At 49.4% G+C, this 15,313-nt stretch overlaps 1 protein-coding gene across 1 annotated transcript in view; it reads right to left on the bottom strand.

Moving 5' to 3' along the window:
- Window positions 1-15,313, bottom strand: part of RGL1 (ral guanine nucleotide dissociation stimulator like 1) — a 99,068-nt gene that overhangs the window by 41,346 nt on the left and 42,409 nt on the right. Inside the window, 1 exon segment of the mRNA XM_064148078.1 lies at window positions 9,284-9,361. Coding sequence (XP_064004148.1) covers window positions 9,284-9,361 — 78 coding nt within the window.

A 15,313-nucleotide genomic window follows, 5' to 3' on the forward strand; every position in this document is an offset into this window, starting at 1 on the left:
TCATGTGCCAAGTTTTAATAGCAAAGAAATTCTCCACACTTTCATAGAATCATAGAATCAGTCAGGGTTGGAAGGGACCACAAGGATCAGCCAGTTCCAACCCCCTGCCATGGCCAGGGACACCCTACCCTAGAGCAGCCTGGTCAGAGCCTCAGCCAGCCTGGCCTTAAACTCTGATAACAAACCAGATGCCACTAGGAGCTGACACACAAGACAACAACAACAGAGATTATTTTGCTTCATTTCTGTGGCCTCTCATTCCTCTGAAGGAGAGCACCACCAGGCTGCTCCAAACCAGCCAACCAAAGCCAGGAGCAAAAGGAAACCACAATCTTCTAGTCCAAGAAGAGGCTTGAAAGGACTTTTACTGTTACTCAAGCTCATTTAGGATTTATCTGCCTCAGGACTGAGACATGGCAGTGCAGAAGAGGAGCTTAAAGCTGGGCTTACTCATTGTACTACATAAACAGTTTCTGCTTCTCATTCCACTGGTCTAACTCCAGTAAGAATCCTCCCTTTCATAGCACTGGGGAGCTGAACACTCAACATAGCCACAGAAACAATCCCAAACCAAAACAAACCCACAAATAATTCGACTTCCCATTTGAAACCTCACATCTGGAGTCCAGTTTTCTGCTTCTACCACTTTATCTTTGGCACCCTTGAGAGACATAACTTAAACTGGGAGTTTTAAAAGCTCTTTAGGTCTGTCCTCATAGGAGAGGTGCTGGAGCAGCTCTGCTGTGAGCAGACTGAAAGAGTTGGGGCTGTGCAGGCTGCAGAAAAGGAGGCTCCCAGGTGACCTTCTTGTGGCCTTCCAGCATCTGAAGGGAGCCTACAAAAGAGCTGGGGAGGAACTTCTCAGGCTCTCAGGGAGTAACAGGACTGGGGGGAATGGAGCAAAGCTGCAGGTGGGGAGATTTAGACTGGACATGAAGAGGAAGTTGTTGAGCAGGAGAGTGGTGAGAGCCTGGAATGGGTTGCCCAGGGATGTGGTTGAGGCCCCATGGATGGAGGTGTTTAAGGCCAGGCTGGCTGAGGCTGTGTGCAGCCTGCTGTAGGGTAGGGTGTCCCTGGGCATGGCAGGGGGTTGGAACTGGCTGCTCCTTGTGATCCCTTCCAACCCTGACTGATTCTTTGATTCTATGAATCTGTCTTTGGTTTCATCAGGAGACAGATGATAGAGGGATCAGCTTGCCCTTACTGTGGCATTGCTCTGGCTGTGGATTCTCCTGTAAGCCAGCAACACAAGAGTTATTTCTAAGCAGAAGAGGAGGTGGCTCACTTTTTTCTCCCCACATTATTTTTTACCAGCATGCACAGAGGGTGTCTGTAAAGAAACCACACTGATGTTAGACCTCTGGAAAGCAAACAGACTAAAAACAATGGTCTAAGTCCACAGGCCAACATGGCAATGCTGGCTGCCTCTTGAAAAGCCTCTGCCACAGGTCACCTCGGGTTCCTACTACTATGTTTTTGAGCAAGGTCTTCAAAATAACTAGGTTGAGTTAACATTAAACTAGTCTTTCCTGAACACAAACAAGCCTGGACTGCCAGGCTGGACATTCTTCTGTCTGTGCTGAACAGGAATGAACCACTTCTGGGAACTTCACTGACAGAGAGCTTTAAAACTCCTGGCAACAAGCTCAGCACCTTGTATCCATGAATTGTGATGTGCTGAATTAGCTCTCCAGGTCTTGTAAGCCTAGCAAGTCATGGCAGTGATATGGCCTTGGCACTCTCTTGAGCCCTCACATCACTTAGAGGCATTTCAGAATCCAGTGAAGCTCAGGGCTTCCAAAAGGCACAAGCAGCTACAGCAGTTCATACTTTGAAGACTTTATCATTTGCTCTCTGCCCTCAAACACAGAATCATAGAATCAGGCAGAGTTGGAAGGGACCACAAGGAGCAGCCAGTTCCAACTCCCTTGCCATGCCCAGGGACACCCTACCCTAGAGCAGCCTGGCCACAGCCTCAACCAGCCTGGCCTTAAACACCTCCAGCCATGGGGCCTCAGTTATCTCCCTGGGCAACCCATTCCAGCCTCTCACCACTCTCATGCTCAACAACTTCCTCCTCACCTCCAGCTTTGCTCCATTCCCCCCAGTCCTGTCACTCCCTGAGAACCTAAGAAGTCCCTCCTCAGCTTTTTTGTAGGCCCCCTTCAGATCCTGGAAGGCCATAACCAGCTCCATCCAGGTCTCAAATGCCCATCTTTTGGGAAAGAAGTGTCCTGCTCCTCAGCTCTTTTAATTCCTGGAGCCTGTGCTTTGGGTATATACATGTCTGGTAGCAGTGGATGGCCCAGAGATCTACAACCCCCTTTCAGAAGCAGGAGGGAAAAAGGGCACAAGTTGTTTCCCAGATCCTTTGGTGCAGAAAACCAATCCTTTTAAGAGCGAGTTAAAAGTTAACCCAGGAGCTCTCCTGCTCTGAATAGAGAACACAGTGATCAGGCTGTATCACCAAAAGCATTGTTTCCAACTATCTTGCAGATTTCAGGAGCACTGCAGTCCCCCCAATTGGCATTAGATGCTTGCTGATCCTCTTCCCAGAATAGGTAAAAGAAGTGGGATCTCTTGAATGTGCCTCATTTAAGTTGTCCATGACTCCTGGCTGGTAAGGTGTAGGAAATCTCCATTTCAGACACAGACAACAGAAAGCAGTTTGCTTCTTTTTGCTCTTCCTTCTTTCCTCACTTCCTTTTTTGTTGGGGTAATGTGTGCCAAAGTGTATCTATGGACTAGAAAACCTCACTTAAAAGCAAAAGCATGACTCAAACTACATTAACCCCCCCCAGAGTTCCTGCAATGTGTATCATATGGGCCCCTCTTTAATTGCCTGTGCTGCTCATCATGCTGGCAATCCCTACCTGTGCTTAATGTATGTCTAATTCTGAACCCTCTGGTCTTTCTGTGTTACAGATGTTCTTCTCAGATGAGATTGAACAAGGCCAAGTGCAGGCTTCTACACTTTGGACACAACAACCCCAAGCAGCACTACAGGCTGGGGCCAGAGTGGCTGAGAGCAGCCAGGCAGAGGGCACTGGAGGTGCTGGGAGAGAGTAGCTGAAGATGAGGCAGCAGTGTGCCCAGGTGGGCAGCAGAGCCAATGGCATCCTGGGCTGGCTCAGGAGCAGTGTGGGCAGCAGGACAAGGGAGGTTCTTGTGCCCCTGTGCTCAGCACTGCTCAGGCCACACCTTGAGTGCTGTGTCCAGTTCTGGGCTCCTCAGTTCAAGAGAGATGTTGAGGTGCTGGAAGGTGTCCAGAGAAGGGCAGCAAGGCTGGGGAGGGGCCTGGAGCAGAGCCCTGTGAGGAGAGGCTGAGGGAGCTGGGGGTGTGCAGCCTGCAGCAGAGGAGGCTCAGGGCAGAGCTCATTGCTGTCTACAAGTACCTGAAGGGAGGCTGTAGCCAGGTGGGTTGGTCTCTTCTGCCAGGCAAGCAGCAACAGAAGCAGGGGACAGAGTCTCAAGTGGTGCTGTGGGAGGTCTAGGCTGGATGTTAGGATGAAGTTGTTGTCAGAGAGAGTGATTGGCATTGGAATGGGCTGCCCAGGGAGGTGGTGAAGTTGCTGTGCCTGGAGGTGTTGAAGCAAAGCCTGGCTGGGGCACTTAGTGCCATGGTCTGGTTGATTGGCCAGGGCTGAGTGCTAGGTTGGACTGGCTGAGCTTGGAGGTCTCTTCCAATCTGCTTGATCCTATGATTCTTTCAGAAGTCAGCAGAAGTCCTAAGCTAAACATGCAGTGAACACAGAACTCCACTTAGAGCAGTGACCTAAGCTGAGGAGGCAGCTCTGTGACATCTCAACACACAAACATGCCCAGCTGCGACCCAGCAGCAGGCAATCCTGCCGATGTGAGGCAAGGAAGAGCAAAATGAATTGCTCACAGGAGGAGACAGAAGGTCAAGGAAGCCAGTCATCACAACTCCCTTATCAGTCAGTTGAGGAAGGCATAGCATCCTGTTTCAGACAACTCAGGCTGAAGTCCACCTAATGCAGACAGCTGACTGGAGTACCTGACCCTTTCTGGACTTTACTCTTCTGTTACTTGCAATCAGGAACTTTCTGACTGACAAAGTAGTGAGAACTGTGGAAAGCAGACATGAAAACCAAACATGAAAAGCTAAGGTAGGTCCTGATACTTAAAAAAAGCCTAGAGTCATGAATGGCAGGGTTTTAAAGCTCACGAAGCTTTTGATGGTGTTCAGAGCTCACCCATAACCCTAAAGACCAAAATGTGTCACAGGACCATAGGATATCATAGATATTTACTCACAAATTCTTCTCCTGCTGTTGTTTCTATCTTCTGTAGCTTTCTTTCTGGGGTGTGTGTCAAACCAGTGGAAATGCTTGAAATTACATCCCCATTTCTAAAGCCCCCAAATGGGTTTTTAAAGCATCTGAGCTGTCACAACAGGAGTCTGAGAAATGCAGAAATCTCTGGCCATAAACCACAGGCTTCCTCCTGAGATATTTTTTTCCTCTGAGAAATGCAGTTAATGGTAAGAAATATCATGGTTCTGCTCCTTCTTCCTCTTCTCCAAGGCATCTAAAACTGAGAGCACAACTCTACCATGTTTTTGTTAGAATCATAGAATAGAATCACAGAATCAGGCAGGGTTTGAAGGGACCACAAGGAGCAGCCAGTTCCAACCCCCCTGCCATGCCCAGGGACACCCTACCCTACATCAGGCTGCACACAGCCTCAGCCAGCCTGGCCTTAAACACCTCCAGCCATGGGGCCTCGACCACCTCCCTGGGCAACCCATTCCAGCTTCTCACTACTCTCATGCTCAACAACTTCCTCCTCACCTCCAAGCTGAATCTCCCCACCTCCAGCTTTGCTCCATTCCCCCCAGTCCTGTCACCCCCTGACAGCCTAAAAAGTCCCTGCCCCAGCTCTTTTGTAGGCCCCCTTCAGATCCTGGAAGGCCACAAGAAGGTCACCTGGGAGCCTCCTCTTCTGCAGACTGCACAGCCCCAACTCTTTCAGTCTGTGCTCACAGCAGAGCTGCTGCAGCCTCTGAGCATCCTCCTGGCCCTGCTCTGGACACACTCCAGAATCTCCACATCCCTCCTGCAATAGAGGCTCCAGAACTGGATGCAGTACTCCAGTGGGACCTCAGCAAAGCACAGTAGAAGGCAGAAGTAGATGACCTTTAAAGGTCCTGTGCAACCCAAATTGTTCTATGATTCTCAACCACATATACCTGACAAATTACTTTGCTGACAGCTGAGCTTTCTAGAAGTAACTGGCAAGCAGGCATCAAACCCAGATACAAGAAGTGCCTTAAAAAATACAAAGGCTCCACATCAGCTCTGCCAATTATATTCATGAGAATTGTCACAGGAACTCATCAGAAGCTGGGATAGCACAGGAAGAGGATCACAGACTCCACGCATCTGTCAGTTCCTGGCTGTGCAGAGGCTTTACGTGATGATGACATGCGGAAAGGGAAGATGGCATTGATGCAGCAGGAAGCAGCCAGGCAGGGGACAGGAGATAAACCAGGAGTTACATCAGCACGAAGAGAACTTCATTTAAAGACAAATAAATAAGGCAAACATGCTCCTACCAATTGTTATTTCACTTCAAGCTCACCTCTGGACACAAGGATTGTGCCCAAAGCTTCAGTGGCACTAACATCAGCATTAACTTCACCTCTTTTCTCTGAGTCTCATCACCAAGCTCCTGTGGGTCCATCAGGAGGCAGCAGGAGGTGAAATGACCTTTCTCAACCCCAGGATAAACCCTTCCTCTGTTTTTCAGGAAGGGTACTGTCTTAGGTCATGTTTTATGACTCGACTAACTGAGATAAGGGGAGGTCAAATGGTTTGCCCAGAGCTGCATGAGACTTATTTGGGATGGAGGTGTGGGAAACAACTGGCTGCCTACTATTGCCTCTACCCACTACATTACACTGTCTCCTCAGTGCTTGTGACCAAGTGTTTACTACCCACCCTTCTTTGATGAGTTCTTGTGGTGAAACAGGAGGAAAACACTTCAGGGAAACTCAAGGAAGATCTAAGAAAGAAATCTTTTACAGGTGGTGAGACCCTGTAGGTTGCCCAGAGAGGTGGTAGATGCCCCATCCCTGCAACCATTCCAGCTCAGGTTGCTTGGAGCTTTGATCAACCTGCTGTAGTTGCAGATATCCGTGCTGGCTGCAAGGGGGTTGGACTGGCTGACCTTCTGGGGTGCCTTCCAACACAAACCATTCCATGGAAACAGTGAAAGCCAGGAAAGAGCTGAGGAGATCTGAGCTCCCTTGTTGACTCTCGTGGGGCAAGAGGAAGAGCTCAAATCAACAGAGCCTGTAGCTTTCTGTCCTAGTTAAGTGCTAAAAAAGCCACCCATAAATTACCATGTGATCATGTTTTGTTTCTAACTAAAGCCTTTGAGAATCCTGTACCAGTTACAGACATTAGTTAAGTGCTGCTAGAGACAGCTAATCAAATACTCACAGACAAGGAGCTTCTACTTATCTACTTGTTGCTAAACACAAGTTTCTGTGTGGATGACAAGGCAAAAGGACTCTGCTCTGTTCTGACAATCACAGAATCATGGAATCAGGCAGGTTGGAAGAGAGCTCCAAGATCATCCACTCCAACCTAGCACCCAGCCCTGGCCAATCAACCAGACCATGGCACTAAGTGCCTCAGCCAGGCTTGGCTTCAACACCTCAAGGGACAGCAACTCTACCACCTCCCTGGGCAGCCCATTCCAATGGGAAATCACTCTCTCTGGCAACAACTTCCTTCTAACATCCAGCCTAGACCTCCCCTGGCACAGCTTGAGACTGTGTCCCCTTCTTCTGTTGCTGCTTGCCTGGCAGAAGAGACCAACCCCACCTGGCTACAGCCTCCCTGCAGGTAGTTGTAGCCAGCAATGAGGTCTGCCCTGAGCCTCCTCTTCTGCAGGCTGCACACCCCCAGCTCCCTCAGCCTCTCCTCACAGGGCTCTGCTCCAGGCCCCTCACCAGCTTCATTGCCCTCCTCTGGATACCTTCCAGCACCTCAACATCTCTCTTGAATTGAGGAGCCCAGAACTGGACAAAGCACTCAAGGTGTGGCCTGAGCAGTGCTGAGTACAGGGGCAGAAGAACCTCCCTTGTCCTGCTGGCCACACTGCTCCTGAGCCAGCCCAGGATGCCATTGGCTCTGCTGCCCACCTTGGCACACTGCTGGCTCACATTCACCTACTATCTACCAGTACCCCCAGCTCCCTTTCTTCCTGGCTGCTCTCAGCCACTCAGTCCCCAGCCTGCAGCATGGCTTGGGAAGTGTGTGGTATGTTCATGGAGATCACTTAAAGCCAGAATTGAACCCACCCTATCCCAACACACAAGAAACCAAAAAATATGGAGGCAAGCAGAAGCCTAAGCACAATATCCTGGAAGAGAAGGTGATTTGAATTGACAGCCTCCCTGAACTTCAGGAATGGCAACACTGCAGTAGAGTTCTCACTCTTGACTGGACTGTGGACCTCATGATAAGGAAGTTCACCATTTCTCTTTCATCTCAAAACACAAAGAAACTCGAGGTGGCTTCTTCAACAACAAAGAAATCACTGTATTGGTTGAAAATCACTTCAGATTTTCTCAACTGGTAGAAGCAGAAATAAATTCCTAGAGAAACAGTCTGCAGAAATGTTGAAGATACTGTGGCCAAATGTAATGATGCAGCTGCTTTTCAGTGCCACAGTCCTGCAAAGCACAGCTCCTAGAGATGCCAAAGTACAAACACCGATGCCCTAAGGCACATTTTACACCTAGTGGCACAAGATAACAGCACAAATTCATGAGATGCTAAGAGGATAACCAAACCACTTTCCCCACTGCATTTCAAAACAGCTTTGCCATTTCTCTTGCAAATTAGAATGACTTCAGGAATCAAATTTCACTCTAAGAGCACGAATGGAAGAGATATATGCATGCACATGCTGCCAGAGACAAACCCACCACTGGTTGGCAGACACTGCTGTAATGCACAATAAAAACAGTCATAAGCAATAAACATTTACTGCCATAGATAAGGCAGGGGAAAAAAACACTCCTTGCCTGTTTAAAGAACAAAATCTTGGCCTAGATGTGTTTATCTCATGTTTAATTTGGAGATGATTTCTCTGATGGGAAGATTGAGTCCATCATCAGTAAGTTTGCAGATGACACCAAGCTAGGAGCAGGTGTGGAGCTGTTGGAGGGTAGGAGAGCCCTGCAGAGGGACCTGGCCAGGCTGAATGGGTGGGCAGAGGCCAATGGGATGAGATTGAACAAGGCCAAGTGCAGGGTTCTACACTTTGGCCACAGCAACCCCAAGCAGCACTACAGGCTGGGGACAGAGTGGCTGAGAGCAGCCAGGCAGAGAGGGAGCTGGGGGTGCTGGGAGAGAGGAGCTGAAGAGGAGGCAGCAGCATGCCCAGGTGGCCAGGAGAGCCAATGGCATCCTGGGCTGGCTGAGGAACAGTGTGGCCAGCAGGACAAGGGAGGTTCTTCTGCCCCTGTGCTCAGCACTGCTCAGGCCACAGCTTGAGTGCTGTGTCCAGTTCTGGGCCCCTCAATTCAAGAGAGATGTTGAGGTGCTGGAAGGTGTTTGGAGAAGGGCAGCAAGGCTGGGGAGGGGCCTGGAGCAGAGCCCTGTGAGGAGAGGCTGAGGGAGCTGGGGGTGTGCAGCCTGCAGAAGAGGAGGCTCAGGGCAGAGCTCATTGCTGTCTGCAACTACCTGCAGGGAGGCTGCAGCCAGGTGGGGTTGGGCTCTTCTGCCAGGCAACCAGCAACAGAAGAAGGGGACAGAGTGTGAAGTTGTGGCAGGGGAGGTCTAGGCTGGATGCTAGGACAAAGTTGTTGTCAGAGAGAGTGATTGGCATTGGAATGGGCTGCCCAGGGAGGTGGTGGAGTTGCTGTGCCTGGAGGTGTTGAAGCCAAGCCTGGCTGAGGCACTTAGTGCCATGGTCTGGTTGATTAGCCAGGGCTGGGTGCTAGGTTGGAGTGGATGATCTTGGATGTCTCTTCCAACCTGCTTGATTCTATGGTCTCTGGGTTGTCTTACTGTCAACTTGCTCTAAGTGAACCTGCCCTGGTAGGGTCGACTAGATGGTCTCCAGAGGTCCCTTCCAACTCCCATCACCTGTAACTCTGTGGTATGTTCTGAGATGGTTGATATTTGGCCTTCCCACAAGCTTGTCCAGGCAAGCAAAGAGCACTGTGGACTTTGAAAAAGAACAACATCTCTGCTGCCCATGTGCTCCCCCAACACAAAGTCCTGGCCAAAGCCACACTTACGTCCTGAGCACTGTGTTGTACTCGGAGGAGTTGTTGCTTTCCATCTCTTCACAGCTTGGGGTCTCCAGGTTTTCATTTCTGAAAAATGAGATGGGTGTTTAGAGAAACCTCTGCTAAATAGAAGCAAACCCTCCCACAGCACAATTCACATACAATTATCACAGACACCTAAAGAGTGTTTCTAGCTCAAACTACCAATCTAACAGGAGAGCTAAAGGAAGGAGATGATTAGGAAGGAAAAAAGAATCCTGGAGGGGCAGCTGATATCTTCCAACCTAATTCATGTGGAGCAACCCATACATAGGGAGAATCAACCTAAACTTCTTTGCTCACAGCTTCAAGGCAGGCAGGCTTTGGACACTATCAGCAGCAGGACTCTTTGTTGGCCCAATCTGAGCATCCAAAAACCTCCCAACACTTCATCTGGCCATTGTGGCTGGTAAGCAGTGCTGCCAGGCAAGCTTAGGGACTGAAGTCAGGCTGGATTCCCCATTTTGGGCATCCTCCCTGCCCATTTTCACTCCATTCATTCCCAGAGCAACATTCCATTTTTAAAATGACTACAATACAACCACTTTCCCCAACACAGCTTCTGTTTCTCTAGTGTTTGTCATTCCTCCTACCTCCAACTGTGATTTCACAGTTTTCTTGGTAGCAAGTGCCCACTTGTGCCAAAGCTAGTGAGGCAGTTGTCACACATGGAAATTGCCTTCATAGAATCAAGCAGGTTGGAAGAGACCTCCAAGCTCAGCCAGTCCAACCTAGCACCCAGCCCTGGCCACTCAACCAGACCATGGCACTAAGTGCCTCAGCCAGGCTTGGCTTCAACACCTCCAGGCACAGAGACTCCACCACCTCCCTGGGCAGCCCATTCCAATGCCAATCACTCTCCCTGACAACAACTTCCTCCTAACATCCAGCCTAGACCTCCCCTGGCACAACTTGAGACTGTGTCCCCTTCTTCTGTTGCTGCTTGCTTGGCAGAAGAGACCAACCCCACCTGGCTACAGCCTCCCTTCAGGGAGTTGTAGACAGCAATGAGGTCACCCCTGAGCCTCCTCTTCTGCAGGCTGCACACCCCCAGCTCCCTCTCTGCCTGGCTGCTCTCAGCCACTCTGTCCCCAGCCTGTAGTGCTGCTTGGGGTTGTTGTGGCCAAAGTGTAGAACCCTGCACTTGGCCTTGTTCAATCTCATCCCATTGGCCTCTGCCCACCCATCCAGTATGGAACATGCCAGTGCACTGCAGAGGAAACCCAAACTAATAAAGGCAAACAAGCAACCTCTCTGATAGGAGCAACATAAGCACATAAGGAAGTCAGCTTGAGCTTCCTCAGCCTTGAGAGCTCTGCTTTATGTCCACTTGTGTTATCTGAAACTGCTCATTTCTCCTCCCTATCTACTCTGCCCTGCTGAGACCTCATCTTGAATACTGCCTTCAGTTTTGGGCTCCCCACTTGAAGAGGGACAGGGATCTGCTGAAGAGGGTCCAGCAGAGGGCTATGAGGATGATGAGGGGACTGGAGGGCATGGCTGATGAGGAGAGGCTGAGGGACCTGGGGCTGCTTAGTCTGGAGAAGAGAAGACTGAGAGGGGATTTGATAAATGTTTATAAGTATCTGAGGACTGGTCAGGAGCAGGGGGACAGGCTCTGCTCACTGCTCCCTGGGATGGGACAAGGAGCAATGGATGGAAGCTGCAGCACAGGAGGTTCCAGCTCAACACAAGGGGGAACTTCTTTCCTGTAAGGGTCCCAGAGCACTGGAACAGGCTCCCCAGGGGGGTTGTGGTGTCTCCTTCTCTGGATCTTTTCAAGGCCTGTCTGGATGTGTTCCTCTGTGATCTGTGTTAGACAGAATTGTCCTGCTCTGGAGGGGGTTGGACTCGATGGTCTCCTTAGGTCTCTTCCAAGCCCTTACATCCTGTGAGCCTGTGATCTCTCACTACACTGCAAGTAGAGATACCAAAAAATGATTGGCTCCAGTTGTTAACATGTATGGCAAAGCTGAGAACAACACCATGACTGCTTAAGCCCAGTACCTTAGTCCGACCAATGCATGTCTCTTGTTCAAGTGAAATCTTCAGACATCTCAGTATCTTTTTCATCTATCTTTAAAGAAAAGGCTAACAACATGCATCAAGTATTAGAACCTGTGCTAGTTTGAAGCCTAGCTGGAATGTTTTGGTGAGAGGAATTAGATGCTAGGCTGTGAAAAGGAAACTATGGTGATGGCTGCTGCACTCATAGGCTTGCTGAGATGGATTAAAAACAACAACACAAACATAGATAACAGAGTTGCTCTCTGGCTCTGGCTGCCTCCCTTCTCTCCCTAACCTGCTGTCTGTGTAACTAATCCTTCTGCTTCCTAACCCTCCTGGCTGATTCTCCAAACTCACCTTGAATGTAAGGCATAGTCTGGGATAAGGTAGGGGGGTGGAAGGGAGGTGGAAGGGTGGTTGGGAGCCCCTTCTGGGGACTCTGGTTTCTGGGAGGGCTGCTGTGTTTCTGTATTACTTTTAACTTGCATATTTCTGTCTACAGCTGTAGATATTGTAAATATCTGCTTGGATATTGTGCTAAGCTGTGAATATAAAGCTTCATCTTAATGCTTTCAGCTCAGCTGAGTCTAGTCTGGGTGATTTCATAAGAGGGGGGGGGGTGGGTAACAACCAAAGCATCACACAACCTCTGTTTTAGAGGCCTCAAATTCTTCCCAGCTACCCCAAAATGGTCCTGCCAGTCCTATAAGATAGCAGAAGTGTTGAGTGCAGGTTTTAAGTCCTTCTTAAAAGTAGAAAGGGTGCTTTGAGGTGCACAGACTTTGCCATTGGGATTGCACAGAGCTAATCCACACATCTAAAGCAAAAATAAGCTTAGCTAAGCTGACAGCAGGGTAAGAATCCCCTTCCAACCAGGCTGTGAATAACACCTCGATCCCTCGGTCGTCACGGTGAATGACAGCAGGAGCACTCCCAGAGGAACCACTACTGCATACAACAATGCCTGTCAACCTCCTTCCAAAACTTCTTGGTGCATCAATGGCTTCTGGGCTTTCTCCTACATCCTCCCAAGCAATTTCACACCCTGCCCACGCTCCTTTTATTGGGATCAACACTGCTGAAGCTGCAAAACTGAATAGATATTTCCTTTCTGATTCTTGGATACGCCTCCTGAATTCACTACTCAATCCTACCTGGCCTCTCTCAGCTTTTAGTCATACCCTAAATGCTCATTACTAGTGTTTGCAATTTACAGTGAATGTAATTAACTGTTTGAGACATATCTCACTGCTTTCCTGCAAGAACAAAATAAATCAGAGGAGCTGTGATAGCAATACTGCCAACTCTTGGCTCAGGTGAAGGGTAAAATTCAATCTGCTTTCATTAGATTTAATTCTACAACTTCAGGTAGTCTACAACTACCTGAAGGGAGGCTGTAGCCAGGTGGGGTTGGTCTCTTCTGCAAGGCAAGCAGCAACAGAACAAGGGGACACAGTCTCAAGTTGTGCTGGGGGAGGTCTAGGCTGAATGTTAGGAGGAAGTTCTTGCCTGGCAGAATGATTGGCATTGGAATGGGCTGCCCAGGGAGGTGCTGGAGTCACTGTCCCTGGAGGTGTTGAAGCCAAGCCTGGCTGAGGCACTTAGTGCTATGGTCTGGTTGACTGGACAGGCCTGGGTGCTAAGCTGGACTGGCTGAGCTTGGAGGTCTTTTCCAACCTGGTTGATTCCATGATTCTCATGGTTCCAATAAGTGCTCTTGTAGACCTGAAGGCTGTCCTGCATTTCCAAACATTCCAGCACTCTTTAACCCTGCTACCAAGAAGCTGTAAAAAAGAGAGTTAAGGAGGCAGTCTGAAGAACTATGCTGATGCCTTCCAGTGGCAATCCCCCAGGACAGAATGGAGATGTACTGCTGACAGAATGTACATTACAGGCTATGACAGCTGCTCCTGTCCTGTTGCTGAAGGGAGAGGATTTCGCTCTCCGCTGCCACCTGCTATGTAAGATGACTGAAATACATCTTAGCCAAGACACAAAGGAGAGTTTTTTTCTTCTTCTTCTTCCCTCCCTGCTGGGAGAAATATGCAAAGAAAGCTTTGGCTTTTGGAATAACAATTATATGTTTATATTCAGCTGCCAACCTCGCCACTAATCCTTGGAGCACGATTCACTGTGCCGTCTCAGTGGCATTGTCCTGGTACTCTATGAATATCAAATGCCAATTTGCAGAACATTAGGCACTTGTATTTAAATCCCAGAGAGCTACATGCTAATTTTTATAATGTAAGTCCATAACAGAGTCAAAGAGCAGGTAATTGCCCATGCAAAAGTGGACAACGTAACACGCTCCGTTCTCCTGCCAGATGCAAACCTCTGCCTGTCTGCGCACACAAGAGCTATGTGTGAACAACAGGTCATGAAATGTGGGTTAGGAGGAGTTAGAGATACAACTGATGTTAAGAACAGAGTTTCTGCAGACTTAGAATCATAGAATTAACCAGGTTGGAAGAGACCTCCAAGCTCAGCCAGGCCAACCTAGCACCCAGCCCTGGCCAATTAAGTAGACCATGGCACTAAGTGCCTCAACCAAGCTTTGCATCAAGACCTCCAGGGATAAGGACTCCATCACCTCCCTGGGCAGCCCATTCCAATGCCAATCACTCTCTCTGCCAACAACTTCCTCCTAACATCCAGCCTAGACATCCCCCAGCACAACTTGAGACTGTGTCCCTTTCTTCTGTCTCTGTCCTCTTCTTCTGTTGTTGGTTGCCTGGCAGAAGAGTCCAACCTCACCTGGCTACAGCCTCCCTTCAGGCAGCTGTAGAGAGCAATGAGGTCAGCCCTGAGCCTCCTCTTCTCCAGCCTAAACACCCCCAGCTCCCTCAGCCTCTCCTCACAGGGCTCTGCTCCAGGCCCCTCACCAGCTTCTTTGCCCTTCTCTGGACACCTTCCAGCACCTCAACATCTCTCTTGAACTGAGGAGCCCAGAACTGGACACAGCACTCAAGGTGTGGCCTGAGCAGTGCTGAGCACAGGGGCAGAATAACCTCCCTTGTCCTGCTGCCCACACTGCTCCTGAGCTAGCCCAGGATGCCATTGGCTCTGCTGCCCACCTGGGCATGCTGCTGCCTCATCTTCAGCTCCTCTCTCCCAGCACCCTCAGGTCCCTCTCTGCCTGGCTGCTCTCAGCCACTCTGTCCCCAGCCTGTAGTGCTGCTTGGCGCTGCAGGGGCCAGAGTGCTCTCAGCAGCTCCTGGACAAAGAGCCATTCACTCCCCAGCCTCGTATGAATGCTTTGCATAGAAAAAAAAACCAAAAAGTGGCATGAGAAACAAAAGGATCCTGTAGCACACAGAACTTTTCAGCCTTGCTTGGCATTTGCAAAGTTAGAGACTCCACTCAAAGAGACTGACTAAGCAAATGAGACCAGAATGTAATGGGTAGTACTGAATACTTCAATACTGAAAAAAATAAGAATAAAAACTGCACCCTTGCATCTCTATTAGGAATGGAAGGGAAGAAGAGGGAGGACAATGCTACTTGAATAACACAGAAACAATAAGGAAGCCCCAAACAAAGCCTAAATAATGCTTTTAACTGTTGATAGAAACAACCTGGAAGTATAGGTACTCATAGCAAGAATTGTAAGATGGTTTGAATTATACACAAAGAAAAGCATGGAAGTGAAATCACTTAGAATCAAGCAGGTTGGAAGAGAACTCCAAGCTCAGCCAGCACAACCTAACACCCAGCCCTGGCCAAGCAACCAGACCATGGCACTAAGTGCCTCAGCCAGGCTTGGCTTCAACATCTCCAAGGACAGAGACTCCACCACCTCCCTGGGCAGCCCATTCCAATGCCAATCACTCTCTCTGCCAACAGCTTCCTCCTAACATCCAGCCTAGACCTCCCCTGCCACAACTTGAGGCTGTGTCCCCTTGTGCTGTTGCTGGTTGCGTGGCAGAAGAGAGCAACCCTACAGCCTCCCTTCAGGTAGCTGTAGACAGCAGTGAGGTCTGCCCTGAGCCTCCT

Source organism: Pogoniulus pusillus, chromosome 8 (genome assembly GCF_015220805.1).
Source record: "Pogoniulus pusillus isolate bPogPus1 chromosome 8, bPogPus1.pri, whole genome shotgun sequence".
NCBI classification, from domain to species: domain Eukaryota; kingdom Metazoa; phylum Chordata; class Aves; order Piciformes; family Lybiidae; genus Pogoniulus; species Pogoniulus pusillus.